Consider the following 27,914-nt stretch of genomic DNA (forward strand, 5'->3'; position numbering starts at 1 on the left):
ATCCAAAAGTTGTATTCAGAACTGTGTTGAGTGAACGCGTTCGCGACGCTGCACAAGGAATATGCATTTTCTTTTTGTTGAGTTAGTTGCACTCTCTTCCTCATAACCGTCAGATCTTTTCCTTGTCTTATCGCTGAGTTCTTATGCATACTTAGTTGCTTCAGTCGTATCTGACTCTTTGCGACCCTATGGACCGTACCCAGCCAGGCTCCTCTGTCCATGGGATTCTCCAGACAAGAATACTGGAATGGGTTGCCATTTCCTCCGCTAGGGGATCTTCCTGACCCAGGGATCGAACCTGTGTCTCTTATGGCCTACCTGCATTGGCAGGCGGGTTCTTTACCACTATCGCCACCTGGGAAGCCAAGGAACATCTAGGAAGCCTAGGAACACCTAGGAACATCTCAGAAAGAGGAGAAGAGGTTCTGGTCTGCCAGCTCCATAGCTGGGATCCTCAGCATTACCTTAAACGGATTACATTTGTAATTCAAAACAAAAAACTAAGCATAACTAGGAAACCTCATGGGAAAGGATTTAGAAAATGCTAAGTAGAATGAAAACTAAAACTTTGGAGTCAAGAACTAGCTTTCAGTACTTACTGTGTGGCCTTGAATTTTAAAGAGGATCAGGCAAGTTTTGTGAACGTACTTTGCAAACTCTGAAAGCCCCTCAGAAATGCACCTGGACTTCCCAGTTGGTGCAGTTGGTAAAGAATTTGCCTGCCAATGCAGGAGACACAAGAGATGGGGGTTCAATCCCTGGGTCAGGAAGACCCTCTGGAGAAGGAAATGGCAGCCCAGTCCAGTATTCTTGCCTGGAAATTCAATGGACAGAAGAGCCTGGTGGGGTACAGTCCATGGGGTCACAAAGAGTAGGACATGACTGAGCACACACACGCACGCACGCACACCAAGCATTGCTCTAAGTCCTCAGGAATACAAAAAAGCTAGCGTACATGAGCACAGTCTCCACAGATGAAATATGTGCATGACATGGTATTTTAGCAGTGGAATGATATTCCTTATTCATTCAAGATTTTTTGCTTTTCTTACCTGTACTTCCTAATTTTCCTCCACTGTACATATGTTGCCATTTATTGCTTATGTACTGGGGAAAAGGCAATACTGTAAATGCTGACATCTAATGATATCATAAAAGTTAACATAAAGACCTTCCTTGATTAAAAGACCAAGAAATGAAATATTTGTCAAATTATATATTTTAAACATATTCTTTTAACGTCTAATATTAATTTAGTAATAAAACTGCCTCACCTTTCCTATCAAAAAAAAGTTCCCATATACAGTAAATAAGGCCCACCCCCAGGCAAAGATAAAACAGGATCTCTTCCCTTTGCCCACCCCCAAGCTCCCCCTGAAAACCTCCTCCAACACAATGAGCAGGCCCAAGGGGTGCACCAGGGCCCTCTCTCCAGGATAGGAGACAAGAAGCAAGGAGGCAACTGTTAGCACAGTCATTTTATTGCATCCAGGACATCAGAGTCCAGACCACCCCTGATTTCAGCTCCAGTGACTCCTCCTTCCATTCCTCTTGGCCTTTGAACAGGTTTTTCCCTTTCCCTGGAATACACTTCCTCTCTCCATCTGCAAACTCCTATTCACCCTTCTCAACCCAAGACCCTGAGGGTCCCAGGCAGCATTAATTATTCCCTCCTTAGTGTTTCCCCTGACAGTTCATTCGATAGTAAAGCCTTTACCATCCTGCATTAATCCACAGGGCCCCATCGATAGCCTGTGTCTGAGTAGAGGCCCAAGAAACACTGAATGGATAAACACTGAGTTGTGAACAAGGGACCCAGGAAAGAAGATGGAAACAGGATGAGTGGGATACAGAGTCCAGTGATAGGAGGGTGGAGCTCACTGGGACAGTGACTGAGAGCTGTGGGGCACTGGATGGGATCCATTTCCACCTGGCACAATCTTCAACCTTTGAGGGTTCTCTGGAGCACCTAAACTCCAAGCTGGAGTTCAAGGAACCTTACAGTACTGCACACAACAGAGGGCTGTCATTTCCCAAGGGGATCTGGGTAGAGGGCACTGCTGATGCTTCCCCTGTCCCTCAGCTCAGATCTGACTCTAACCTAAATCCAAACCCCACCCCTTCCATATAATCTGGAAGCCCCAAGTCAGGGTCTTGGCCCCAGCTGATCCCCCATCCTCACCCCTAAGTGAGAGAGGCAGTGAGGGGAGGCAAAACCAGGGTGACACACATCTTTCTCTTTCCCTCTCCCAGGGCAGGCAACTGGGGCAGGCCCAAGAGTAGACCCCAGCAGCTCCATCCAATCCTCAAATCCAAGGACTGGCCAGTGCTGCCCTTGGCAGCTGAGGCGTGCGCAGAGAATCACCGCGGGCCAGATACAAACAACTTTACCAGGACTTGTTCCCATCTGGAGCCAAGGTTCCCACCTATTCCCATCTGTTCCCATCCGGACCTCTGGGCCCCACTATACCTCCCTCCCTACCAGCTGCCACCCCCTTCACTGAGTCTTCCGATCAAGATCAAGTTTGCGCCGTACCAACTGGCTCAGGAGGAATGCGGTGAGGATGCTGCTGCCTACAGTGAGCAAGAAGAGGCCGGAGAAGTTGTGGGGCCAGCGGGTGTGCAGAGGCTCATAGATGGGCCGCCGGGCCTCATAGTCCAGCGCCACGGCCTCCAGCTGGGCCAGTGTGCATAGTACCAAAAAGACATGGAAGAGCTGGTGGCCCTGCCCAAAGACATGGCAGCTGCCAGGGAACCAGCGCTCAGGCATGAAGGCAGAGAAGAAAGCCGCAGCCAACAGGAAGAAGACGACCTGGCATTTGTGGTAGAGAAGAGCCGGGTCGTCTGTGGCAGGGTCGGGGGACACAAGGATACGGTGTGCCACGGGGCTGATGTCCAGTGCGTAGGCCAGCGCGGAGGGTACCTCCTGGCAAGTGCGGCCCAGCAGGCCAGGCTTTTGGATGTATTTGTTGTAGCAGGAGCCAGTGCAGGAAAGCCAAGCAAGAAAGGCAGCCGTGGGCAGGAAGATGGTCTGCACTTGGGCGTGCCAGGCGGGCTCAATGGCATAGTAGAAGTGCGCCAGGGCGCTACCAAACTGGTACACGGCCACACCCACATAGTCCAGGAAGAAGAAGCTGTAATGCCAGAACTCAGACTTGGCCTGCAGGAGGTGAGCTAAGGCACTGAGGGAGAGGTAGGTGAAGGAGGCGAGGACGATGATGAAGAGGGGCAGGGCATGCGGGTCTCCCCAGAAGTCCACGGTGCCCACAAAGATGGCGAGCCGCAGCAGCAGCACCAGGGCGGCCAGCAGGTGAGTCCAGACGTTCACTGCCTCGTTGTGCTGCTGGAACAGCGTGCGGAAATAGAAGCGCCAGGTCTGATGCAGAGGCCGGTAGCCCACGTAGATGTACGGCTTCCAGAAGAGGGGCGGCACCTCGGCTCGATCCACGGTGAACACAGGCTCTGATGGCACAGACGGCTGAGGCTCCTGGTGGACCTGCCGCGGACCGGGCAGGAGGTGGCTGAGCTTCTGGGCCACCATCGTGGCCATGGCTGTGGGCTGGGCGGGGGGCTGGAAGAGAGAGGCCCGAGCAAAGTTAGGGAGCTGGTGTCCTCACCAGCTGCCCCGTGAGCAGCAACTGAGGGGGCTTTGCTGCCCAGTTCTTCCTCCCTCTTCCCTACCCCCTTATCCCCACACTAAGTTAAAAAGGAACAGAGTTGTCCTTAGGGAGAGCTCTGCTCTGTCTCACAATTCTTTTGCTCCTTGATCTATCCCAAGGGCCTAGAATAGTCCCTGGCATATAGAAGGTGCTCAATAAATGTCTGAGGCAGGCGTTACTTTAAGAGGCTCAGGAGTCAGCCAACTCCTTTCCAGCCCAGGCTCCATACAGCAGCCCCCGTCATTTTCCTCCCGTGTTCATGCTGCCATCAGTGCTCACACAGTGGCGACAGTGTCCTTGCTAAGAACAGATTTGCTGCCTCTACCTTCAGCTTCTTCCAAATGGCCTGGGTCTCCCACTAACCCTCCATCACCCTACATGATCTGGTCCCTACGCCTTTCCCAGCGTTAGTGCTCAACCACAGCACACATCACACCCAGCCACAGCCTCATCAAGCCCCTGGACCTGCTGTTTCACATGTCTGTTCGCTCCATCTGAAACATTTACATCATCTTGCCTGTCTGGCAAGCTCCTAGTCATTCCTCAAAACCCATTTCTTCTGTGATATTTTCCCAGGTTTCCCTCGCCCCCAGTCCTCTGACGCTGACCCTTCTACTCGAATGCCTACTGTCCTTTGACCATTACAACACTTCTCATAGGCATTAAGTTGTTAATGCAAGCTCCTCCAGGGTAGGCTTATTTGTCTTATTATTTTGTGAACCCCTGATGCTTCACAGGTAACGAGTGCTCATTTTTATTCATCTCATGCTTGTGGAATGAAAAATTAGCATAATAGCATCCTGATAATACTTCGTAGCCTTCAAGGCCCAACTCAAAAAGCCACTTGTCCCCCTGCAAGTCCCTAGTAACAACTGATCCTATAAAAACAGCCCTAGCCACACCCCTGCTGAAAAGTTCCTGCCTCCAGACCTTCCACATTGCTAACTGCAAATAAATCCAATCTAACCCCTCACCCTGCATTCAAGACCCCATGACCTGCTCCCATCCTCATTTCCCACCTAACCGAAATGTAGACCCTGTGCCAATTTCCTTTCCCTCTACTGAAATCCTTTAAGCTGCCACCTCCTTAATGCCCCCTCATTTTCCCCTGTGGAAGATCTATAATGGATTATATAAGTTATCATTTAAAACATATTCATTTAGCAAACACTTACTGAGCTCCTTCTCTGCCTCATGTCCTGTGCTGGGTCCCAGAATGTGGGGTGGGAGGAGAGTGGAAAAGAATTTGATCCTTGCCTTCAGGAACTTCATAATACGGTAGAGGTTATAAAGAGGAAACCAAAGCATAGCAAATGCTTACATAGTGTGTGCTGTGTGCCAGTGTCTTAAGCAATTTATGCATATTTGATTCATTTAATCAACACAACACCCTATGAGATAGGTACTATCATATGCCCATTTTTCAGACAAGGAAACTGAAGCACAGAGAAGTTGAGTACCCTGCCTAAGAAGCAGTAGAGGCATAATATAAATTCAGTTTGCAGTCTTTTTATTATTATTACTATTATTTTATTTTTTGACAGCACTGCACAGCATGTATGATTTTAGTTCCCTAACCAGGGATTCAATCTGCACCCCTTGCATTGGAAATGTGGAGTCTTAACCACTGGACCACCGAGGAAGTCTCTCAGTTTGTAATTTTAACTACTTCCCAAAACTGCCCTCTGCAAGACAAGGTGGCAAGTACTATTAATAATTTAATAATTATATACTGTTTTTGCCTGATACTAGTTGCTTAATTCAGGCTTATCATTACTCACTGTGCCATTCATTAAATCAAATATGTATTGATAAACTATCCAGACAACTTAGCTAGACAGACAACTCCCCTCCCTCAAATTCTCCCCAAGAAGCTTAATGAACGCAGCAACCAAACTCACTCTGTTCATCATTCATCAGATATCTACTGCAACTTCCTTTGCACCAGTCATTCTGAAATGCAAGAAATCTGGGCAAGATAAAGCACTCAAGTTCTCCGCCATCAGCAGCACCATGATTACCCACAAAGCCCCAATAATTCGCACATAGTCCAAGCAAACAGAGGGTGCTTGTTGTGCAAAGGCAACATCAAGCCACCCTCAGCCCACACTCCACCTCACCCCCAGCCTGACTTGCAATCCCTTAGTTCCTACTGCATTACATTATGGAGTCAGCTCTGGCCTCTGACCTTTCCCAGCCTGGTAGGGAAGTAGGAGTTAAATAAGTCATTACACCACTGCATGGGAGGTGCTACAACAGGGGAGTACAAGAGTCTTCTACTTTATATTCCAAGATGGCCTGGCAGGTTTAGGAATCAGACCCTGCTGATGAACAAATTCATCAGCAAGACCTTGCTAATGACAGGAGTGGGGCCGCTTCTGTGCAGAGCACAAGAATCCCCCGGCCCACTTGCTGGTTGAATCCGCTTGCCAGAACTGGATTTCTTCTCCTCCCCGAGAGATCAGTCTTTAGCCTCCACAGTCTGGCCTCCACCCTTGTCTGCAGCTTTGTTTTCCCAACTCAGAACCTCAGGGAACCAGAAAAGGCCTCTGAAAGCATCTCATGCAGTTCCTTTGTTTTACCTTGAGAAAACAGGAGCCCAGAGATAGGAAGGCTTTCCCGAGAGTTGCCCAATTCAGCTAGCTTTCCATTCCACCATGAGGACAAAGGCCTGGGAATGATGACATGCAATAGTGCCTTAGTTCCTGGCTCCCTAAAATCTGTTACATCCAGTTCAATGCTCCGTGCCCCACTCTTAGAACTTCCCAAGTCCTAAGAGCATATTAAAAGATCAGAGAAGGCCTGCACCAAAGAAGCCTGCTTCACTTTGTTGAACCTATTGGGTTGGCCAAAAACGTCGTTCAGGTTTTTCCATAAGATGTTAATGGGAAAACCCAAACACTTTTTGACCAGCTCAATACATTTGCCAAGCTTACATGACAAGGGTTTCCTTTCCCAGTAATGATTATAAAGCTAGCTGAAATGTAGTAAGAGTTTACTATATGCTCACTCATAGCCTGGTGGCTCAGCTGGTAAAGAATCTGGCTGTAATGCAGGAGACCTGGGTTCGATCCCTGGGTTGAAAAGATCCCCTGGAGACGGAAACAGCTACCCATTCCAGTATTCTGGCCTGGATATGCAGTCCATGGGGTCGCAAAGAGTGGGACACGACTGAGTGACTTTCACTTTCACTTTCTCACTCACAGCCTTGTTGCAGCTCTCATAACTAGCCTGTGAGGTAGGTAGAGAGAGGTGAAGCCAGGATCTGGACCCAGCTCTGTGACTGCAGAACCCAGATACTCTCAGCCACTCCTGTTGCCCTGCTTCCTGTCACAGCCAACCGCATCCCACAGAACCACTTTGGAAAACGCTGTTCTAAAGCAGGTGACCAGATCCTTTCCTGCAAACTGCTTCCTTAGGCTTCTAGCAACTGACTTGTACCCAAGGACCTCAGTCTCACCCAGTTACCAGCACCCTACTCTCTGTACCAGTGAAGCCTGGCTCGCAGCCACCTCCTGACGGGGGTGATAGCTCTCACTCCCTGTCCTCCCCCTCCCCCACACACAGTGGACTCTGAGCGCAGAACCCAGACATCAGATCCTGGGATAACAAGGTCTAGTTGCCCTGTTCCCTTTAGACCTCAGCCAGCAGCCCAGTTCCATGTGAGCAGCTCTATTTTCAGAATTGGTTCCCATCTCCTGACTCCATGAAAGGGGCCCTGGATCCAAGGGAAAGAAGCAGGGGCAGGAGTCTAGCATGACCAGAAGGATGAGGGTGGACATCCAGAGGGCAGGCTCAGGGCATCCTCTGAGTAGTTTGCCAACCCCAGTCTTGTTCCAGGCATCCCACCCCAGTCCAGTACACCTTCATGGCCCTCCTCCACGCTCAGTCACTTCAGCATGTCCAGCTCGTTACAACCCCATGGATTGTAGCCTGCCAGGGTCCTCTGTCCATGGGATTCTCCAGGCAAGAATATTGGAGTGGGTTGCCATGCCATTCTCCAGGGGACCTTCCTGACCCAGGGATTGAACGTTGGAAAGCAGGTTCTTTACCACTAACACCACCTGGGAAGCCCCATGGCCCCCCTCCAAGTCTCCCTAATTGCACTAGTTACCTAAGGGTTTCTCTTGAACACTAGGGCTGATGACTTCTGCTACAGAACAGAAAAAATTCACCAGATGCCAGGCACTGGATGGCACTTCCACAGGTGAGGGTCACTAGGGGTGGGGCTTCCAGGGACTGTAGGTGTCTTGTGTGATGTCACCAGAGGGTGGGGCTAAAGACCACCTCCACCCTCCACCCTCCCCTCTATTACCACTACTACCTTGGTCAAATCCAGACTAAACTCTGCCCCCATGAGCCAGGCCTCAGCTATAGAAGGAAGCTCATGGTTAACCTCTGCATGAAATATTTGGGGAGACTGAGAGCTAGCTGAAATGTTGTGACTTACCCAAGATCACACGGCAAGGCAGGCAAAGCTGGGCTGAGACCAAGTGTCAAGGGCCTGGTTGATGGATATCAGGCAAACTTGACAGGCTTCTGTCCCCTACTCAGTGGGAATCAGAATGGAAGGAAGTTAGGAATCAGGGAGAAAACAGACACTATGAAGGCTCATGAAGCAGATGGACTTCAGATTCAGACAAACCAAGTTGGCTTCTGATTCCATAACACACTAGCTGTGTGACCTAAGACAAGCGACTTACCATCTCTAATTCTCAGCCCCTCATGGGAATTTTAACATTATCCACCTCATGCTGCTGCTGCTAAGTCACTTCAGTCGCGTCCAACTCTGTGCGACCCCATAGATAGCAGCCCACCAGGCTCCCCCGTCCCTGGGATTCTCCAGGCAAGAACACTGGAGTGGGTTGCCATTGCCTTCTCCAGTGCATGAAAGTGAAAAGTGAAAGTGAAGTCGTGTCTGACTCTTCGCATAGACTGCTACAAATATGAAATCTGTGAGAACAGTTTTAGCACAGTTTAGGGATTCAGTAAATGATTCCTATTATTAGTATCAATTATTAATAGTAGTAGCATTTGAAATATTCCTAGCCTGAATATTAGCATTTAAAACATTCCCAAGTTGAAAAGTTTGCTTTGGGTTCTCTAAAAAAATCTCAGTGCTCTTTTAGGCCTCAATATCTGGTTCCACTGGGTTTGGAGGCCTTACAAAATTATCTGTATCTCTTTAAACATTTACCTTCCTCTGAGGGTACATTTAGGGACCAGGACAATATGGCTGGAGTTTGGACTTCTGGGGACACTGACCTTATTTAATAATTAAAGTGTTCTTAGCAAAGGCCATTCAGAGTAACCTCTCTGGATTTACAGAGCCCTGAAGATTTGCACTTGCCCATTGACCCAAGAGAAGTGAAATCCCCAGAGAACAGGGGCTTCAGCCCCAGCTGCCCCAGGAGCCCCATCCCTGAGCAGGAGAGTAAAGGTGGAAGAATGCGCTAGCCGGTAATATGTGGCCGGTCTTGCAGGTTTGGGAGCCTTCTGGTTTGGCTGAACTTCAGAACTGGGATCTCCATGGCCCAAGTGGGATGTCTTTTTGTCTTTTTTTTTTAAGTTTATTTTACTTATTTTTGACTCTGCTCGACCTTCCTTGCTGCTTGCAGATTCTCGTTGCTATGAATGGTGGCTGCTGTCCATCGCGGTGTGCAGAGTTCTCATTTCAGTGGCTTCTCTTATTGCGGAACACAGGCTCCGGGGCACCCAGGCTCCGTGGTTGTGGTGCGTGGGCTTAATTACCCTGCAGCATGTGGTAATTTCCCCGACCAGGGATTGAACCTGTGTCCCCTGCGTTGGCAGGTGGATTCTTAACCACTTGACCACCAGTGGGAAGTCTTCTGTCAGCCTGAGGATCTTCCTCTTCTCCCCTCCCACCTCCTCAGCTCTTCCAATTTACATTTCCCTTTTCTAAACTCAAGGTCAACCTCCTCACCTGCTTCCTCAACCAAAGCTTACCACCCCCAAGTTCCCCTGGTCTCCCCCTGATACACACTGTCAGAGAGAGGCTCCTTAATATCTCTGGGGGCAAAACAGCAGACCAGTTTGTGGGGATTAGGTGGTGAATGGGCTTCGGAGTGGGAGAGCCCTGGGTTGTACCAATCTCACAGATTTTACTCAATGAGTACTGTAAGCGGGGCATGGGGCTGCCAGGCTGGGGGTACATGGTGAGCAAAGCAGACAGGCTGCCTGATGGGGCTCACCCACACAAATGAAATACCCCTGAGCCCAGGAAAATAAATAAATAAAGCCCAGAGAGAAGCCCCCTGGCTGGTAATCACGGAGAACTGCAGAGAGCTGGGGCTCCCGGGGGGGCATCTGCTCACCTGTTTCCTCGGGCAGTTATTTCAAGACAAGCCAGGTCCTTGTTTTCATGTGAGGATGGAATTTCAGGTTTGGAACTTACCAGTTGTGTGACTGCTTCACCTCTCTGGACCTGTCCATTTAAAATCTGAGAATAATAATAGCTACCTCAAGAAAAACAAAGTCACAGATGCTGGATGTTGGCTCTGGCACGGCTTTGGCTCCACCAGCTTTGTTGATTCTAGTCCTGACTCAGCTACTCAATCCTTGTGTGGCCCTGACAAGTCCCTTCTGTTCTTGGCCCTGTTTCTCCAAATGTCGAAGGACAGAATGCATTCTCCAGTGACTTCAAAGGGTCCTTTAGGCCCTAAGACATTCCAACAGAATTTGTTTTAGGCTTCAGTTCAGTTCAGTTCAATTCTTACTCAGTGACAGAAGCTGGAGCTTCAGCTGTGAACAAAGCAGTTAAAACACCACCCTCAGGGAACTAATAACCCAGTTAATTAACAGCTAAAGGGTAACACCTAAGGGTATTCATACCCTGCCCTCTTGGAGCTTAACAGCCGTGTGTGTGTGTTAGTCGCTCAGTCCTCTCCGACTCTTTGCGACCCCATGGACTGTAGCCCACCAGGCTCCTTTGTCCGTGGCATTCTCCAGGCAAGAATACTGGAGTGGGTTGCCATTTCCTTCTTCATAACAGCCTTACTAAATAGCATCTATTGTAAGTATATTTGATTATAATTCTACTTCTTTTGCCTCCTTCCTGTCAAGCAAAATATTCATCTTTGCTTCTCTGGGCCCTGACAGTTCAGCACACTCTCTTAAAGACAACTTTATCTCGCCTTGGAAGGCTAAGTTTAACCTCATTAGATGAAAACAATTAAGGCCAGGCCAGTGTGGTCCTGACAGGGATAACACAATATGGCAGAGCCTGAAATATCATTACTGAGACTAGGCACTAACAGTTATCATTTACAACGGCTTTACACACATTTCACCTCTCCCTCTCAGCAACTCTTTGAACCTGTGGCTACGCTGCTGTCACAGCCCCGGAGGGAGGCAGGATGACAGAGCATGCCTATCTTACTCCAAAACCAGTGCTCTTGCCCTTCATCCACTGCGGTCAACTCCCAGGCACCCAGTGGGTGGCCACAGATTATACAAGCAAAGTTTCCATCCCTGGCTGGCTTCTTGATATCTCAGCAACTAGGTCACCTCCCTCAGTGCAAACCAATTCGCCAGTTCCTCCCACTGAGTTTAAAGAAAAAGCTCCTCCATGTCTTCCAAAACTGAACAGAAACCTCTTTTGTTTTTTGTAACTGCTCTTTGGGCCTCCATTTGTACTGAACCGTGTGATCAGAATGAAATAAATCACTCTTAAAGGAATTCCTCTGTGGGTCTCAGACTCATAACTGCTCTGAGGATAGGGGAACACCTGCTGGAGGAAAGCAGGCCCAGGTGAGCTAGCTACAATTGCCCAGGACATGGGGACAGAAAAGGGACCTGGGTTTAGCACTGACCAGTTTCCCTACCGACCTCTTGGCAGGGGAACTAAGCTGGGGAAAAGCAGCCTCTCACTAAGGGGCCCCGCGGTGGTACAAGCCCCAGGATGGGAGGCTGGGTCCCTCTCCAGTGTCGGGGACATCCACCTAGGAGCAGCCAGGCCCTGAAAATATATCACACTCAACTCCCCAGTCTTGGTCAGACCTGACCTTTCACTCCTGCCAGGCTTAGTTGGGTAGTAGTGGGCGGATGCTCCAGGGAATTTTCTGGTTTCCCTATAGGTCCTCAAAGCCTATAGTCTCGAGACACGTGCGTCCCTCAACGAGTCGGGGGGAATCCCTCATGGTCTCCTGACACCAAAGGAACCCGGATCCCAACGGACCTACGCTCCTTTGGAGTGAGAACCCCTCTGAACCCCCTGCCGGGCTCTTCCACTGTTTCCGGTTTCCCAACTGGGAGCCGGTCACACCACTCAGTTCCAGGTACTCACACCCCCTTTCACGCACAGAATCTCCCTAGATTCCCCCTTTCGTGGGAGGAGCGTGGTCCGGGCCCTTCGTCCTCCGACACTGCAGTCCTCCCCTGCAGTCCTCCCCGGGGCCAGCTCTCCCCACCGCCCGCCCCCCTCACAGGCGTGCTCCTCCTTGCGGCTCTGACTGCTCCGAGCCTCCAGCCTCCTCCCGCTCCTCCCCGAGAGGCTCCCCCTCCAGCTGCGCTCCTCCTAATCCAGTCCCTCCGCAGCGGCGCCCCCTCCAGCTGATTCACCGTCAGCCTCCCGCTCCAGCGGGAGATGCTCCCTCTCTGCCGGCGTGGTCCTGTGTGTCTCCCTCCCTCCCCACGTGCCTCTCCCCGCCCGGCACCCCCTCAAACCAAGACACCCAGCCCCGAGTCTCGGATGCACCCTGCGCCCCGCCCGGCCCCGCTGCCCAACACCCCCAGCTCTCCGGCAGCCGGGTACCTGCGGCCGAGCCGAGCCGAGCTGCGAGAGGCTGCCCTCGGCATCCAGGCATCCGGAGCGCAGATAAACGGGTGCGGCCGGGCGGAGGCCCCGCCCCGAGTCGGGGGAGGACTGGCCGCAGACTCTGGGTTCGGGGCTCAGGACCCGGCCGCCGCCTGCCCAGGCCTGGGTGATCCCGCCCGCCCACCGAGCCGGCCTGGCCGGGCGCCAGCAGCACCCTCACCCCCGCGCCCACGTGTTGCACACGGGGGCAAGAGGGGTCACCCACACCGGCGACGGCAGCCTGGCGAGGTCCTGCGTCTTTGGGGCCGAGGGGGACTCGGAGGCTGAGAAAGCAGAAGTTGCTGCTCAGCTGAGGAGTCGCTCCCACTTCCGGCGACTTGAGCCGCAAGCTCGGGAGTCTGGACCTGGCTGACCCGAGAGGGAGGCGGCGAGTCGGAGCTGGAGCACCCGAATTTTCCAGTGAGAGCCTGCAGCCCATCCCTGAAGCCACGTAAACCCACACAGCCCACCTCAGATGGCCGCTTCTGGTCAGATTCGCCTGACCTTCCCCCATCTTCAACTCGCTCCACCCCACCCCTGCACCTCTGTCTTATTCAAGTCCCCACCTAAAGCACGGTCTTCGGGCAGCCTTCCCTAACCTACCCTGCTCAGCCCAAGACACACTATTTAGACTTCCGTTAAAACACCTGCTTTGGGAATTCCCTGGTGGTCCAGTGGTTAGGTCTCAGCGCTTTCACTGCTGAGGCCACAGGTTCAATCCCTGGTCACAGATCCAAGTTTCCACAGGCTTTTCCATGTGGCCAAACAAAAGCCCGCTTTCTGCTCCCTGGTGTATCATCTCCCAGCAGGAGAGGGAGTACCTGAAGGGTAGGCTATCCCTGCCCCTAGCAGGCCCTCAGGAGATACTGGACCAACAATGGCAGGGCTCGTCTGCTCCTCAGGTATGTAAAGATCTGGACCGGGAAGAGTGGGGAGAAACCCGGACCTGTCTGGGAAGCATCAGCCTGATGGATGGAACTGAGGGGAGACTGTCTCCGGGAACAACCCCTGCCTTCAGGGAGCTCTGAGCCTATTCAGAGGGACAGTTGTGGGGCAAAGGCATGCTGACAGGATCCAGGTTCTGGTGCTACCCCAACTAACCATGCGATCTTGGGCAAGTTTCCTTGTTCTCGGTGGGCCTTAGTTTTATTACCTGTAAAACAGAGCTAATAATACCAACCTGACAGGGGTGTTAGGAGAAGTAACTAAAACTAAAGTAGATATGAAGTTTGTTTGTCAACTGCAATGTACTAGGGGAATGTACATTTCTCTTTTATAACAAAACCTGTATAATCATAATGTAATAGGATGAAATAAGTCTTTACTTCTACAGGTTCAGACAAGCACACAAGAATTACTTAAATCTCCATTGCTCTTATAGCTAGGAAAAGTGGCATAGAAAATCTGATCATTTAGAACAGGTAGGGTATAGCAAATGAAAACAAATAAGGACATTGTGGAGATTACATTCTACATGATGAAACATATTCTACCATAGTGAATAAAAACTTGAAAGGTGATCTGGATTCAGTTTCCATTTGTGGAACACCGGCTCTGTCCTGGACTTGTTTGTTTTGTGTTGTTTTTATATCTATTTATTTATCTATTTGGCTGTGCCAGGTCTTAACTATGGCAAGCTGGATCTTCGATCTTCTTTGCAGGATGCAGGTTCTTTAAGTTGTGGTGTGTGGATTCTTTTTGTTGCGTCCTACAGGATCTTTAGGTGCCGCATGTCAGGTCTAGTTTCCTGACCAGGGATTGAACCCTGGCCCCCTGCATTGGGAGCAAGGAGTGCTCACCACTGGACCACTAGGGAAGTCCCTGGACTTGTTTTTAAAGTGATAGTTTATTAAGCTCTTGCCATGGGCAAAACTGCCTCCTTTGATCCAGATAATCCTATTAACTCATTTCACAAATTGGGAAATTGAGGCTCAGAAAGAGGACATGAGACTGTTAAATTCTCTCATTTGGCCTCATGCATTCCTGCACATTGAATGTGTTGCTCCCCATTTTATGGCTAGAAAACAGGAAGCTCAGTGAAGAGAAATGACATATCCTAGGTCTCATAACTCAGGGTGTATTTAGGGTCTGGGCAGGAGATGCAGGAGGCTCGGGTTTGATCCCTGGGTCAGGAAGATCCCCTGGAGGACGGCATGGCAACCCACTCCAGTATTCTTGCCGGGAAAACCCCATGGACTGAGGAGCCTGACGGGCTACAGTCCATGGGGTCGCAAAGAATCAGACACGACTGAAGTGACTGAGCACGCACACACACACACGTGCATAAGTGAACCTGTATTTGTGCTTGGGGGAGAAAAACCACTTAACCAGGAAACTTGGCTTGGATACTTGAGAGCTGAATGATAAAAATAATAAAAGTAGAAACAGTGATCAGTCATGACGCACTTGCCATGTGCAAAGCCCGTTAGACACACTGTAAGTCCGTGGCAGGGTGCTGTCATTATCTCTGTTTGCAGATGAGGAAGCAGGCTCGAGAGGATCCTACTTGCCCAAGGTCACGCAGTTGCCTAGTGGCAGACTTAGATCCAAGTCCAGCTCTTAGCTGCTACACAGTACTGGTATCAAAGAGTGGAGCTGTGGGGCCAGCACGCGTCCTTCCCTGCCCTCTGCTCTGACTCCTTCCAGCCCAGGGAGGGGGAGAGCAGCCCCAGGGCAGCCAAGGGCACCTCCCTTCCCTGCCCTCCCCTGGCTCAGGCCACCTGGTTGAGGCCCAGTGACTCCACTGCTCCAGGATCCCAGAGCCCCGATAAGCCTTTGAGTCCCGTCCCTGGAAAGGGGAACAGGTTATTCTATGACCTGTGCAATATCCACCTGCCCTCCCAGGTGCCGGGCTCGGCCCTTGAAGGAACAGGAAGACTGGATTTCTGGGCAGGCTTGAGGAGCCAAAGGCCTCAGAGGTCGGGCACTGAGTGGGGAGGCCATCTGGAAGGGCTTCAGTGGACTGGAAGTAAGAGAAAGGATGAAGGGGGCGCCTGAGCTGTCTGAAACACAATCTTTTTTGTTTGTTTGTTTTTTGGTATTTATTTATTTACTTGGCTGTACTGGGTTTTAGTCGCAGCATGCAGGATCTAATTCCTTGACCAGGGGTGGAACCTAGGGCCCCTGCTTTGGGAGCACAGAATCTTAGCCACTGGACCACGAGGGGAAGTCCCTGGAACACATTCTTGTCTTTTCCCCCCAAGCAAGTGCTTCCGTCTTCTGGAGGCAGCAAAGCCGTGAGGCACATGAGTGTGTCCTACCTGGATTCACATTTTAGTTCTACCACTTACCAGCAAGTTATGTATATCCTTCACTCTCAAACAGGCTAATGATACCCACCATATAGGGTTGGCATGAGGACTAAATGAAATAATACCTGTGACATGTTCACAGAGCCTGGCACAGAGGGACTGCTCGATAAAGGCCAACTATCAGTCTGTTTCAATTCTTTACTCCATCCCTCTGTCAATAGGTGAGAAAAATAAAGTAAAGAAAATTTGTGGTAAGCCCCCAAACTTTGAAATGGTTTGTTACACAGCATCGCTAAAGCTATTCTTGACTCGTACACATAGCCAAGCCAGAGTTGGAACCCGGGGAATCTGACTCAAGACCGTAATCTCAACCGTGCTTGGTGCACGGGGAGTGCAATGCAGGAGGGACTGGATTCCTACAGAGATTCTCTGTGTCAAGACCACTTGGGGCGAGGCTTACAGTATGAGGAGTTTCTCCCCAAGCCCTGGGGAGGGGAAAGAATTTTCAAGGCAGAGGGAACAATATGTGCAAAGGCACAGAGTGGCGGGGTAAGTTTAGGGGATGGGAAACTAAATACAGGGGGCCTGGTGGCAGCAGAGGGCACTGGAAAGGCAGGGGTGTTGGTGATGCCAGAATGCAGGGAGTCAAGGCGGGACAGCTTCAACCCTGGGGGCGGTGGGGAGATGAGTTAGAGAGAGGGTTTTTTTCTGGCAAGAGCTAGGTGGGATGGGATGGTTTTCTTCTCATTTCAAGCCTAGTGAGGTGGCTGCAGGGAGACCAGTCAGAGAGGTAGTGGGCTGGACTCTGTGGCTGGTCTCTAACTCTTACCTAAGGACCCCAAGGGGTTAGTAGCAGCAGAGGAAGGGGCAGTGGGAGGAGGGAACTGCACTCGTGCATGAGCAGGTCATGGGTCTGTGCTGCGCCCGATCAGAACTGGGTCATAGGAGAGAGTCAGCCTGGGGCAGCCTTAGATCCCGCCCGAGCGGTCTCCAGAAATGGGCCAGTGCCTCAGCAGAAGGAGGCTGGAGGTGTCCTGAGATGTTCTGGGAAAAAGGCAGGTTCACTGTAAGCAACTGGCTGGTGGATGCACTTTGTTCTCAGCAAGGGAAGCAAGGGATCGCCAGGCGGGAGGCCCCACAGTGACCATCCCGTGTGGAAAACACAGGAGTGGCCCAGGCCATATCTACTTGGCCCACCAAGATTTCAGCCTCAGCAATGGCAGACTGTTCAAAATGTGCTGACCCCAGCCCCACTCCAAGCACCCACCAAGCCTGCCTCTCCTTTCTGGCCTCAGGGCTCTCTTGGAAGCTCTAGCTCAGCCTACCAGCTGAGCTGCAGACTAGAAATGCAGGCGGCCAACACCCTGGGAGCAGCCCTCACCCACTGGTGTGTCAGAGCCGTTGGAGAAAGCCCCAGGCTCCTGTCCAAAAGAAGACAGCTCCGAAGGGCCCTGTCTGCTGGGCAGACCGGCAGACACCTCCTCCCTTGTGCTCGGCCTCCTTTCTGGTCTCGCCCACTCCCTCCCTTCACTTCCAGCGATCATCTCCCAAGTAAACTATCTGCACTTAAGTCTCTGTTTCAGGCTCTGATTTGGGGAAAAACCAGACCAGGGCTTCCAGGAAAGCAGACCCACCCACAGGAAGAGTCACTTTTAAATCTCTGCCAAGCCTGGGGTTTTCCCTCTGGCTCAGCTATTAAAGAATTCACTTGCCAATGCAGGAGACTCCAGTTCGATCCCTGAGTTAGGAAGATCCCCAGGAGAAGAAAATGACAACCCAACTCCAGAATTCTTGCCTGGGAAATCCCATGGACAGAGGAGCTTGGCGGACCCCAGTCCATGTGGTCCCTAAAAAGTCAGACGCAACCCAACAACTATACAACAACAATAACAACAGCAAACCTAAAAGTGAAAGTGTTAGTCGCTCAGTCGTGTCGACTCTTTGCGACCTCATGGACTGTAGCCCGCCAGGCTCCCCTGTCCGTGGAATTCTCCAGACAAGAATATTAGAGTGGGTAGCCTTTCCCTTCTCCAGGGGATCTGCCCAACCCAGGGATTGAATCCAAGTCTCTTAAGTCTCCTGCAGATTCTTTACCATCTGAGCCACCAGGGAAGCCCAATAAACCTGGAAAGCAAGAAAACAAGCTCAACACAGAGGGTTAAGTCAGATAATTTCTGATCCTATAACCTGCTGCGGGAAGGGGTACAGCCTCATGCGGCAGGCATAAAGGAGCCAGTCATGGTGCCACCCTGGCTCCCTTCCTACTCCAGACTCAAGCTGCCAACACATCCCCATCTCTTTGACTTTGCACTGGATGTTCCTTCTGTCTGAAGCTCTCTTTGCCCCAGACAGGACCTATTACTTACTTTCTGGGGCCCAAACAAAAATGCAGGGCTTTGTTCAAAACTTAAAAATTTCAAGATAGCAATAGCAGAGTATTAAATCAAGCATGGGACCCTTCAGAGCACAGAGCCCCATGTGACTGCATGGGTTCCATGGCTACGAATCTGGGCCTGGCTCCAAAAAGCTGACTGTCTGGCTGCCCCTTCCTTCACATCTGTACTTAAATGTCACCTTACCAGCGGAGGCTTTCCCTGACCACTTATATCAACTGGCATCCAATCCTCAACAGCACCCCTATCCCACGCAGGACCTCTGATAATCCATCCCAGTCTCATTTTCCTTCTGGACACTCAGTGTGCCTGCAGAAAATGCTAGGTGGCATTTCAGGGAGCTCCAAGGAAATCTGGTCCTTTATGTCTCAGCACAGAAAGAATTCCACGAAAGGCAAAGCCGTAGGTCAGTGGTTTATCAGAATAGGATGCTTATGAGGCTTACACGTGGGCAAGTGCTGCACGTGGAGCAGTTAGTGGGCTACCGTTTTACAATCAAAGGACAAGTGGGGAGGGGAAAAGACCACCTTCTTCCTCATTCTTGAGTAGATAGCACCCTTCCATCATCAGCGCCTTCTCCAGGTTGGGCAGGGGAATTTTCTTGTCCCTACAGGGTCTAGCCAGGACTGTCAGGCACAATGGAAAACTAGTTCTAGGTCTCAGCACAACGAGAGTCTTTGCTTTGAAATGTCACCTTTCCGTGAGTTATTGTTTGTGTGTGTGTGTGCAGCGAGCATGTCCTGGGGGCCATTAACTGAGCTCACTGGGCAGGATGTGGGTCTCACGGCACCACCTTATTGTCTGGGGGCATGTCTCACGCTTCCGCTGCGTGCACTTTATGCCAAATAACCCGCTTGGCTTTGTGGTTAAGTAATCATTAATTTCTGCAATTGATTTCCTGTTTTATTGTTGTCTTTTCCATTAGACTGTAAGCTCCAGGGACTTTGAATCTGAGTAAGCTCTGGGAGTTTGTGATGGACAGGGAAGCCTGGGGTGCTGCAGTCCATGGGGTCACAAAAAGTCAGACACGACCGAGTGACTAAACTGAACTGAATCGTTAACTTTCTTTCTTGAGTAATCATTAACTTACAGGGGTCTCCTATACCTTCTTCTGGTTTTTTTTTTCACTTACAATTCTCTAGCGGGATTAACTATTTAATTACCTACTTTGTCCCTTTACTCTGTCCTTATCATTGCCATACTGATGACCCCAGAGTCACCCGTCCTTTCTGATCCCTGCTATTTATGAACTGGAAGAGTTCCTAACACATAGCAGGTGCTCAACAGAGGTTAATGGAGTGGAGGGAGGGAGAAAAAGAGAGAGGAAGGGGAAAGGAAAGATGTCTTCATTGTGGAGCAAGCCTGGGCTGGGAGAGAGGTCTGAAGTTGTGACTCAACTCTTTCAAATTACTGAAACTATTTCATGACTTACGTGACTGTAAACTTTTAAAATCTGAGGGCATCCAGTGAAGTCATGGAATCTGCTCTTGGTTTCAACTAAGGGACAACAAGACCCAGCTGCAGAAAGTGTCTTCACAGGCAGTGGGGGCAAAAAACAAAGATGTTTTCTTCAGTACAACATTTGCCTGTGTGCAAGGATTTTTGCAAGCTGAAGTCCTAGAAGCAGAATTATCAGATCAAAGGGGATTTTGATAGTTATCACTAAAGTACACTTCTTCACATTGGACTAATTTACACTTCCACCAACTGAGTGTGAGTCAAACGTTTTGATGTTTGCCAAAGTGCTACGTGCAAATGGAATCTTGGTTTTCTTTTGCTTCACATTTCTCCTATTATGAGTGAGGCTGAATATCCATTAAAACACACTGTGCTACTGTGATTTATTAAAAGAAATACATTTGATCTCTGGCCCCGTTTCTGACATAGAGCTTCTGAAATCCTTGTCATGTCCTAAGTGAGGCGGGCACTAAGAGCATCTCTTGTTCTGACATTTGTCTTTGACCCTGTTCCTGACACAGGGTTTCTAAAACCCTGTAGCAAGTTAATCAGACCCAAGCAAGGGGTTATTGGAACCTCTGACCCATAGCTGGTTGGTCAGAAGCACTGGCATCTGAAATGGGAGAGAGGGGTGGTCCTGTGGGACTGAGTTCTTAAACCTGTGGGATCTGATGCTGTTTCTGGGTAGAGAGTATCATAACTGAGTTGAATTCTCAGAAGCCTTGCTGGGTCTGAGAATCGTTCAGTGTCGTGTGGGAGTTTGCCCCTCCCTCAACTCACATAGACATTGGGATTGGGTCCAGGAATCCAAAAGACACTTTTAATTTTATTTATTTGTTTGTGGCTGTGCTGGGTCTTCACTGCTGTGTGAGGGCTTTCTCCAGTTGCAGCCAGTGGGGGCTCCTCTCTAGCTGCGGTGCATGGACCTCTCATCGTGGTGGCTTCCCTTGTTTCAGAGCACGGGCTCCAGGCACGTGGGCTTCAGTAGCAGCACGCTGGCTCCATAGTGTCAGCACACAGGCTCAGTTGCCCCAAGGCATGTGGGATCTTCCTGGACCACGGATCAAACGTGTGCCCCCTGTATAAGCAAATGGATCCCTAACCACTGGACCATCAGAAAAGTCCCAAAAGACACTTGTAAAAGAGAAACAATTCACCCCAAATCCCCTCCTTTAACACTCTGACTTTACCTTCCTTAAGTTTACAGCTGATTTTCTGACATCTTTTTCATAGTTTTAGACAAGACAGAATTTAATGTTCTACTTTTTAGTTTCATTTATCTTTTTCAACAAATATTTATCCTAGTTATAAATATTTATACTGGTCAGGATGAGTTAGGTTTGCTGCAGTAATAACACTATCTTAGCAGTTTAAAGCAGACTGCATTTCTTGCTCATTCTACACGTCCATTGTCAGCGTCTCTATTCTTTGTCATCCTCACTCCAGGGCCAGGCTGATGGAGCAGCCTTGAGGTGCATCCAGCCACCTCTGCAGAGGCTGAAGTATGGAAAGTTGCACACTGGCTATTAAAGTCTCTTCTCAGGAGTGACATACAGCACATTCTTTCATGTTTCATTGGTTAAAGCAAGTCACATGGCCACAACTAACTTCAGGGGGTAAGGAAGTGCGATAGGAGAAGAAACAAATATTTGGTGGTCAGCATGAGTTGCTACCACATGCAGCATCTAGTTCGCATCTGGCTATCCGCTCAGCCTCGGGAAAAGGGAGATGAATTCAGTGTTGTCCCTATACTCAACATTCTCCATGGTCAGAATGATACTTCTGGGGGAAACACACAAAAACCACTTTTAATAATCCCAGAATATCTCATTGGGAGAACAGATCATAATGTGCTTAATCATTTATCAAAAGCCTACTCAGGATATCTGTATTTTCCTTTCTTTCTCCCTTGCTTTCAGCATTAAAATAACAACCTAAGTATCGATGGATGAACGGATAAAGAAAATGTGGCATGAAGCCATACACAGATACACATACACAGCAAGGAATGCTATTTAGCCATAAAAAGGAATGAAATCTTGCCATTTGCAACAATGTGAATGGACCTTAAGGTGTTATGCTTAGTGAAATAAGTCAGAGAAAGACAAACACTGTATGATCTCACTTATATGAACAACAACAAACAACAACAACCGAAAAAAAGAACAAGCTCATAGATACAGAGGAAAGAGTGGTGGTTGTCAAAAAGAGGCAGTAGGGAATGGATGAAATGGGTGAATCAGGTCAAAACGTACAACATCGCTACATCATCTGGGTACAAAATACATTACTCATAGGGATATAATATATCCTGGCGTGCTGCAGTCCATGGGGTCACAAAGAGTCAGACACAACTGAGTGACTGAACTGATATAATATAGAGCATGGTGACTGTAGTTAGTAATAATGTATTGCCTATTTGAAAGTTGTCAAAAGAAAAAATTCTTTAAAAGTTCTCATCATAAGAAAAAAAAGTATGCTATGTATTGTGACAGATGTTAACTGGACTTGTGATGATCGGTTTACAATATATGCAAATGTTGAATCATTATGTTGTATGCCTAAAACTAATATAATGTTAGATGTCAATAATATCTCAATAAAAAATAAATAAGGTAACATTGCACATAATCACATCAAAAATAAACACTGAGAGACATCCTGAGGTCAGGGCGGCGGCCGGGAGAAGCCACCATGTGCCCGAAGCCAGGGGCGGTGACCCTGAGGAGCCACCTTGAGCCTGAGGCCAGGGACAGCAGCTGAAAGGAGCCACCCACGCCTGAGGCCAGGGCCCGCAGCCGGGAGGAGCAACCCGAGGAGTGGAGGAGCTATCCCACGTTGAAGGTCAGGAACGTGGTGGTAAGGAGATACCTCTCATCCAAGGTAAGGAACAGCAGCTGCGCTTTGCTGGAGCAGCCGTGAAGAGATATCCCCACGTCCAGGGTAAGAGAAACCCAAGTAAGATGGTAGGTGTTGCAAGAGGGCATCAGAGGGCAGACACTCTGAAACCTTACTCATAGAAAACTAGTCAATCTAATCACACTAGGACCACAGCCTTGTCTAACTCAATGAAACCAAGCCATGCCTGCGGGGCAACCCAAGACGGGCCGGTCATGGTGGAGAGGTCTGACAGAGCCTGGTCCACTGGAGAAGGGAATGACAAGCCACTTCAGTATTCTTGCCTTGAGAACCCCATGAACAGTATGAAAAGGCAAAATGATAGGATACTGAAAGAGGAACTCCCCAGGTCATTAAGTGCCCAATATGCTGCTGGAGATCAGAGGAGAAATAAATACAGAAAGAACGAAGGGATGGAGCCAAAGCAAAAACAATACCCAGCTGTGGATGTGACTGGTGATAGAAGCAAGGTCTGATGCTGTAAAGAGCAATATTGCATAGGAACCTGGAATGTCAGGTCCATGAATCAAGGCAAATTGGAAGTGGTCAAACAAGAGATGGCAAGAGTGAACGTCGACATTCTAGGAATCAGCAAACTAAAATGGACTGGAATGGGTGAATTTAACTCAGATGACCATTATGTCTACTACTGCAGGCAGGAAACCCTCAGAAGAAATGGAGTAGCCATCATGGTCAACAAAAGAGTCCGAAATGCAGTACTTGGATGCAATCTCAAAAATGACAGAATAATTTCTGTTCATCTCCAAGGCAAACCATTCAATATCACAGTAATCCAAGTCTATGCCCCAACCAGTAATGCTGAAGAAGCTGAAGTTGAACGGTTCTATGAAGACCTACAAGACCTTTTAGAACTAACACCCAAAAAAGATGTCCTTTTCATTATAGGGGACAGGCATGCAAAAGTAGGAAGTCAAGAAACACCTGGAGTAATAGGCAAATTTGGCCTTGGAATGCGGAATGAAGCAGGGCAAAGACTAATAGAGTGTTGCCAAGAAAATGCACTGGTCATAGCAAACACCCTCTTCCAACAACACAAGAGAAGACTCTACACATGGACATCACCAGATGGTCAACACCGAAATCAGATTGATTATATTCTTTGCAGCCAAAGATGGAGAAGCTCTATACAGTCAGCAAAAACAAGACCAGGAGCTGACTGTGGCTCAGATCATGAACTCCTTATTACCAAATTCAGACTCAAATTGAAGAAAGTAGGGAAAACCGCTAGACCATTCAGGTATGACCTAAATCAAATCCCTTATAATTATACAGTGGAAATGAGAAATAGATTAAAGGGCCTACATCTGATAGATAGAGTGCCTGATGAACTATGGAATGAGGTTCATGACATTGTGCAGGAGACAGGGATCAAGACCATCCTCATGGAAAAGAAATGCAAAAAAGCAAAATGGCTGTCTGGGGAGGCCTTAGAAATAGCTGTGAAAAGAATAGAAGCGAAAAGCAAAGGAGAAAAGGAAAGATATAGGCATCTAAATGCAGAGTTCCTAAGAATAGCAAGAAGAGATAAGAAAGCCTTCTTCAGTGATCAATGCAAAGAAATAGAGGAAGACAACAGAATGGGAAAGACTAGAGACCTCTTCAAGAAAATTAGAGATACCAACAGAACATTTCATGCAAAGATGGGCTTGATAAAGGACAGAAATGGTCTGGACCTAACAGAAGCAGAAGATATTAAGAAGAGGTGGCAAGAATACACGGAAGAACTGTACAAAAAAGATCTTCACGACCCAGATAGTCATGATGATGTGATCACTAATCTAGAACCAGACAGCTTGGAATGTGAAGTCAAGTGGGCCTTAGAAAGCATCACTACAAACAAAGCTAGTGGAGGTGATGGAATTCCAATTGAGCTGTTTCAAATCCTGAAAGATGATGCTGTGAAAGTGCTGCACTCAATATGCCAGCAAATTTGGAAAACTCAGCAGTGGCCACAGAACTGGAAAAGGTCAGTTTTCATTCCAATTCCAAAGAAAGGCAATGCCAAAGAATGCTCAAACTACCACACAATTGCAGTCATCTCACATGCTAGTAAAGTAATGCTCAAAATTCTCCAAGCCAGGCTTCAGCAATACGTGAACCGTGAACTCCCTGATGTTCAAGCTGGTTTTAGAAAAGGAAGAGGAACCAGAGATCAAATTGCCAACATCCATTGGATCATGGAAAAAGCAAGAGAGTTTCAGAAAAACACCTATTTCTGCTTTATTGACTATGCCAAAGCCTTTGACTGTGTGGATCACAATAAACTGTGGAAAATTCTGAAAGAGATGGGAATACCAGATCACCTGACCTGCCTCTTGAGAAACCTATATGCAGGTCAGGAAGCAACAGTTAGAACTGGACACGGAACAACAGACTGGTTCCAAATTGGGAAAGGAGTACATCAAGGCTGTATATTGTCACCCAGCTTATTTAACTTATATGCAGAGTACATCATGAGAAACGCTGGACTGGAAGAAGCACAAGGTGGAATCAAGATTGCCGGGAGAAATATCAATAACCTCAGATATGCAGATGACACCACCCTTATAGCAGAAAGTGCAGAGGAGCTAAAAAGCCTCTTGATGAAAGTGAAAGAGGAAAGTGAAAAAGTTGGCTTAAAGTTCAACATTCAGAAAACGAAGATCATGGCATCCGGTCCCATCACTCCATGGGAAATCGATGGGGAAACAGTGGAAACAGTGTCAGACTTTATTTTGGGGGGCTCCAAAATCACTGAAGATGGTGACTGCCACCATGAAATTAAAAGATGCTTACTCCTTGGAAGAAAAGTTATGACCAACCTAGGTAGCATATTCAAAAGCAGAGACATTACTTTGCCGACTAAGGTCCATCTAGTCAAGGCTATGGTTTTTCCTGTGGTCATGTATGGATGTGAGATTTGGACTGTGAAGAAAGCTGAGCACCGAAGAATTGCTCTTTTGTACTGTGGTGTTGGAGAAGACTCTTGAGAGTCCCTTGGACTGCAAGGAGATCCAACCAATCCATTCTGAAGGAGATCAACCCTGGGATTTCTTTGGAAGGAATGATGCTAAAGCTGAAGCTCCAGTACTTTGGCCACCTCATGCGAAGAGTTGATTCATTGGAAAAGACTCTGATGCTGGGAGGGATTGGGGGTAGGAGGAGAAGGGGACGACCAAAGATGAGATGGCTGGATGGCATCACGGATTCGATGGACGTGAGTCTGAGTGAACTCTGGGAGATGGTGATGGACAGGGAGGCCTGGCGTGCTGTGACTCATGGGGTTGCAAAGAGTCAGACACGACAGTGACTGAACTGAGCTGAACTGAGGAATAAAAATAGTTCAGGCTTGAAAATACATGGGTTCTTTTCAAATATTTTTTAATATTCATTTCTAACATAATTCCACAGTGATAAGAGAACAGACTCTATGATTTCAATACTTTTAGACCATGAGATTTTTGCACCTTCTTTTATGTTCCTGGAAATGTTCCAGTATCTCCTAGTTTATAATCTATGGGAACTTTGTATCCTACTGTTGTGTGAAAATTGTATAAATCTTAATTATGTTGAATTGGTTCATAGTGCTTTTCAGGTCTACTATATCCTTCTACTTCTCTGTATACTCATTCTATTAATGAATGTTAAGAGTTTTTGAGAATTTGATGTTGAAACTCCAACTAAAAATCTTAATTTATCTACTTAAAAAATAATTGCCATATATAGTGGAACTCTATGTAACCTTGTTCTGTAAAAATAAAATAAAAAGATCTGTTCAGACTCTCCAAAAAAGAAAAAAAGAAGAATATTTTAAAGGAGAGTCTAAATAAAACCATATTTTCTCTTCTCAACAATAAATAGAAATTATCATGAAAAAAATAGTATAAGACTTATACAATGAAATCTATAAAATATTGCTGAAAGAGATTTTAAAAGATATAAATATATGGAAAGACAATCTATGTTCATGGATTGGAAGGCTCAGTATTGTTAAGACAGCAGGTCTCCCCAAATTGATCTATATATTCACTTCAATCCCCGTCAAACTCCCAGAAAACATTTTTTATTTTTTTGCAGAAATTGGCAAGGTAATCTTCATCCAACCTCCAAAGCTGTTCCTAAAATATGAAAATACATTGAATGCAAAATAAGTGAAACAATTCTGAAAACAAAGAATGAAGTAGAGGATTTATATTTCATGATTTCAAAATATAGTATCACACCACGTAACCAAAACACTGTGGTACTGGCATAACAACAGATATATAGATCAATGGAACAGCATTGAGAGTTCCGAAATAAACTCTTACATTTATGATAATTAACTAAAAAGAAGATAAGTCAAGACTGGGAGAAAAATATTCTTAAATATCATGTATCTGCTCAAGAACTTGTATCCAGGATATATAAAGAACTCTTCCAACTAAATAAAACAATAGATAATTCAATTTTTAAATGGGCAAAGTGTTTGAATAGATATTTCACCAAAGAGGATTTACCAATGGCCAGAAGCACTTGAGAAAATGCTCAGGATCTTTAGTCATTGTAGGAATGCAAATCCAAACCACAATGAGTTATCACTTCACTAGAAGTGATATAGAACGGCTATAATTTAAAAGAAAGAAAACAACAAGTGTCAAGGATGAGAAGAAATTGGAACACTGTTCATACACTACTGATGGGAATGTAAAAATGATACAGCCACTTTGGTAAACAATGTGGCAATTCCTCAAAGAACTTCATGTGGAGTTATCTACATATGACCTAGCAATTCCATTCCTAGGAGTCTACCCGAAAGAAGTGAAAACACATGTCCACACAAAGACTTGGTGCTCAGGACACGTTTAATTTTCCGACTTGGAACTAAGAGACCTCAGGTATTTTTTACAAACTAGCAAAGTCTGGCAGGGCCCTTCCGAAATAGGAGCATTTCACAGCTACAGAAACTGAGGCTATGTCCAAAAGAACTGAAAACACATGTCCACAAAGACTTATGTGGAAATGGGAATTTCCAAAGACAAACGGGAATTTCCTGGTGGCCCAGTGCTCAAGACTCAGCGCTTTCACTGCTGCGGGTAAGGGTTCAATCCCTGGTCAGCGAAGTAAGATCCTGTAAGCCCTACAGCCTGGACAAAAGAAGGGAAGAAAAGAGAAAGGAGAGAGAGAGAGAAAAGACTTATACATAAATGTTCAAAGAAGCATTTTCCCAAAGTGGAACCAACCCAAACATCTATTGATGATGAGAAGATAAGTAAAATGTGGTATATCCATACAATAGAATAAAATTTGGCCATAAAAAAGAATGATGGCCTGAAACACAGTACAACATGGATGAACCTCAGAGAGGCTGTGATCAAAGAAGCCAGATGCCAAAACAGACACTGCATCATTCCATTTACATGACGTGTCCAGATAAAGCAAATCTCTAAGACAGAAAGCA

At 47.7% G+C, this 27,914-nt stretch overlaps 1 protein-coding gene across 3 annotated transcripts; it reads right to left on the minus strand.

Annotated features, from left to right (window-relative positions):
* Positions 1,464 to 13,138, minus strand: PAQR7 (progestin and adipoQ receptor family member 7). 3 transcript variants are annotated; one of them, XM_018056158.1, is made up of 3 exons: positions 12,433 to 13,138; positions 8,110 to 8,205; positions 1,464 to 3,571 (listed from the first exon to the last, which is right to left on the minus strand). In XM_018056158.1, exon 3 carries the CDS (start codon positions 3,548 to 3,550, stop codon positions 2,498 to 2,500), a length of 1,053 nt encoding a protein of 350 aa, XP_017911647.1. In that variant the 5' UTR covers positions 3,551 to 3,571; positions 8,110 to 8,205; positions 12,433 to 13,138; the 3' UTR covers positions 1,464 to 2,497. The 3 variants fall into 3 exon arrangements, 2 of the variants coding, with proteins under 2 accessions (XP_017911647.1, XP_017911656.1); XM_018056167.1 differs by lacking the exon at positions 8,110 to 8,205; XR_001918892.1 differs by lacking the exons at positions 1,464 to 3,571; positions 12,433 to 13,138 and adding an exon at positions 5,259 to 6,330 and having other exon boundaries at positions 8,110 to 8,465.

Source organism: Capra hircus, chromosome 2, assembly GCF_001704415.2.
Source record: "Capra hircus breed San Clemente chromosome 2, ASM170441v1, whole genome shotgun sequence".
In the NCBI taxonomy this organism is placed as follows: Eukaryota; Metazoa; Chordata; class Mammalia; order Artiodactyla; family Bovidae; genus Capra; species Capra hircus.

Excerpts from the sequence above, each read along its gene's own strand:
- PAQR7 (XM_018056167.1), bottom strand. The coding sequence starts at position 3,550 with ATGGCCACGATGGTGGCCCAGAAGCTCAGCCACCTCCTGCCCGGTCCG.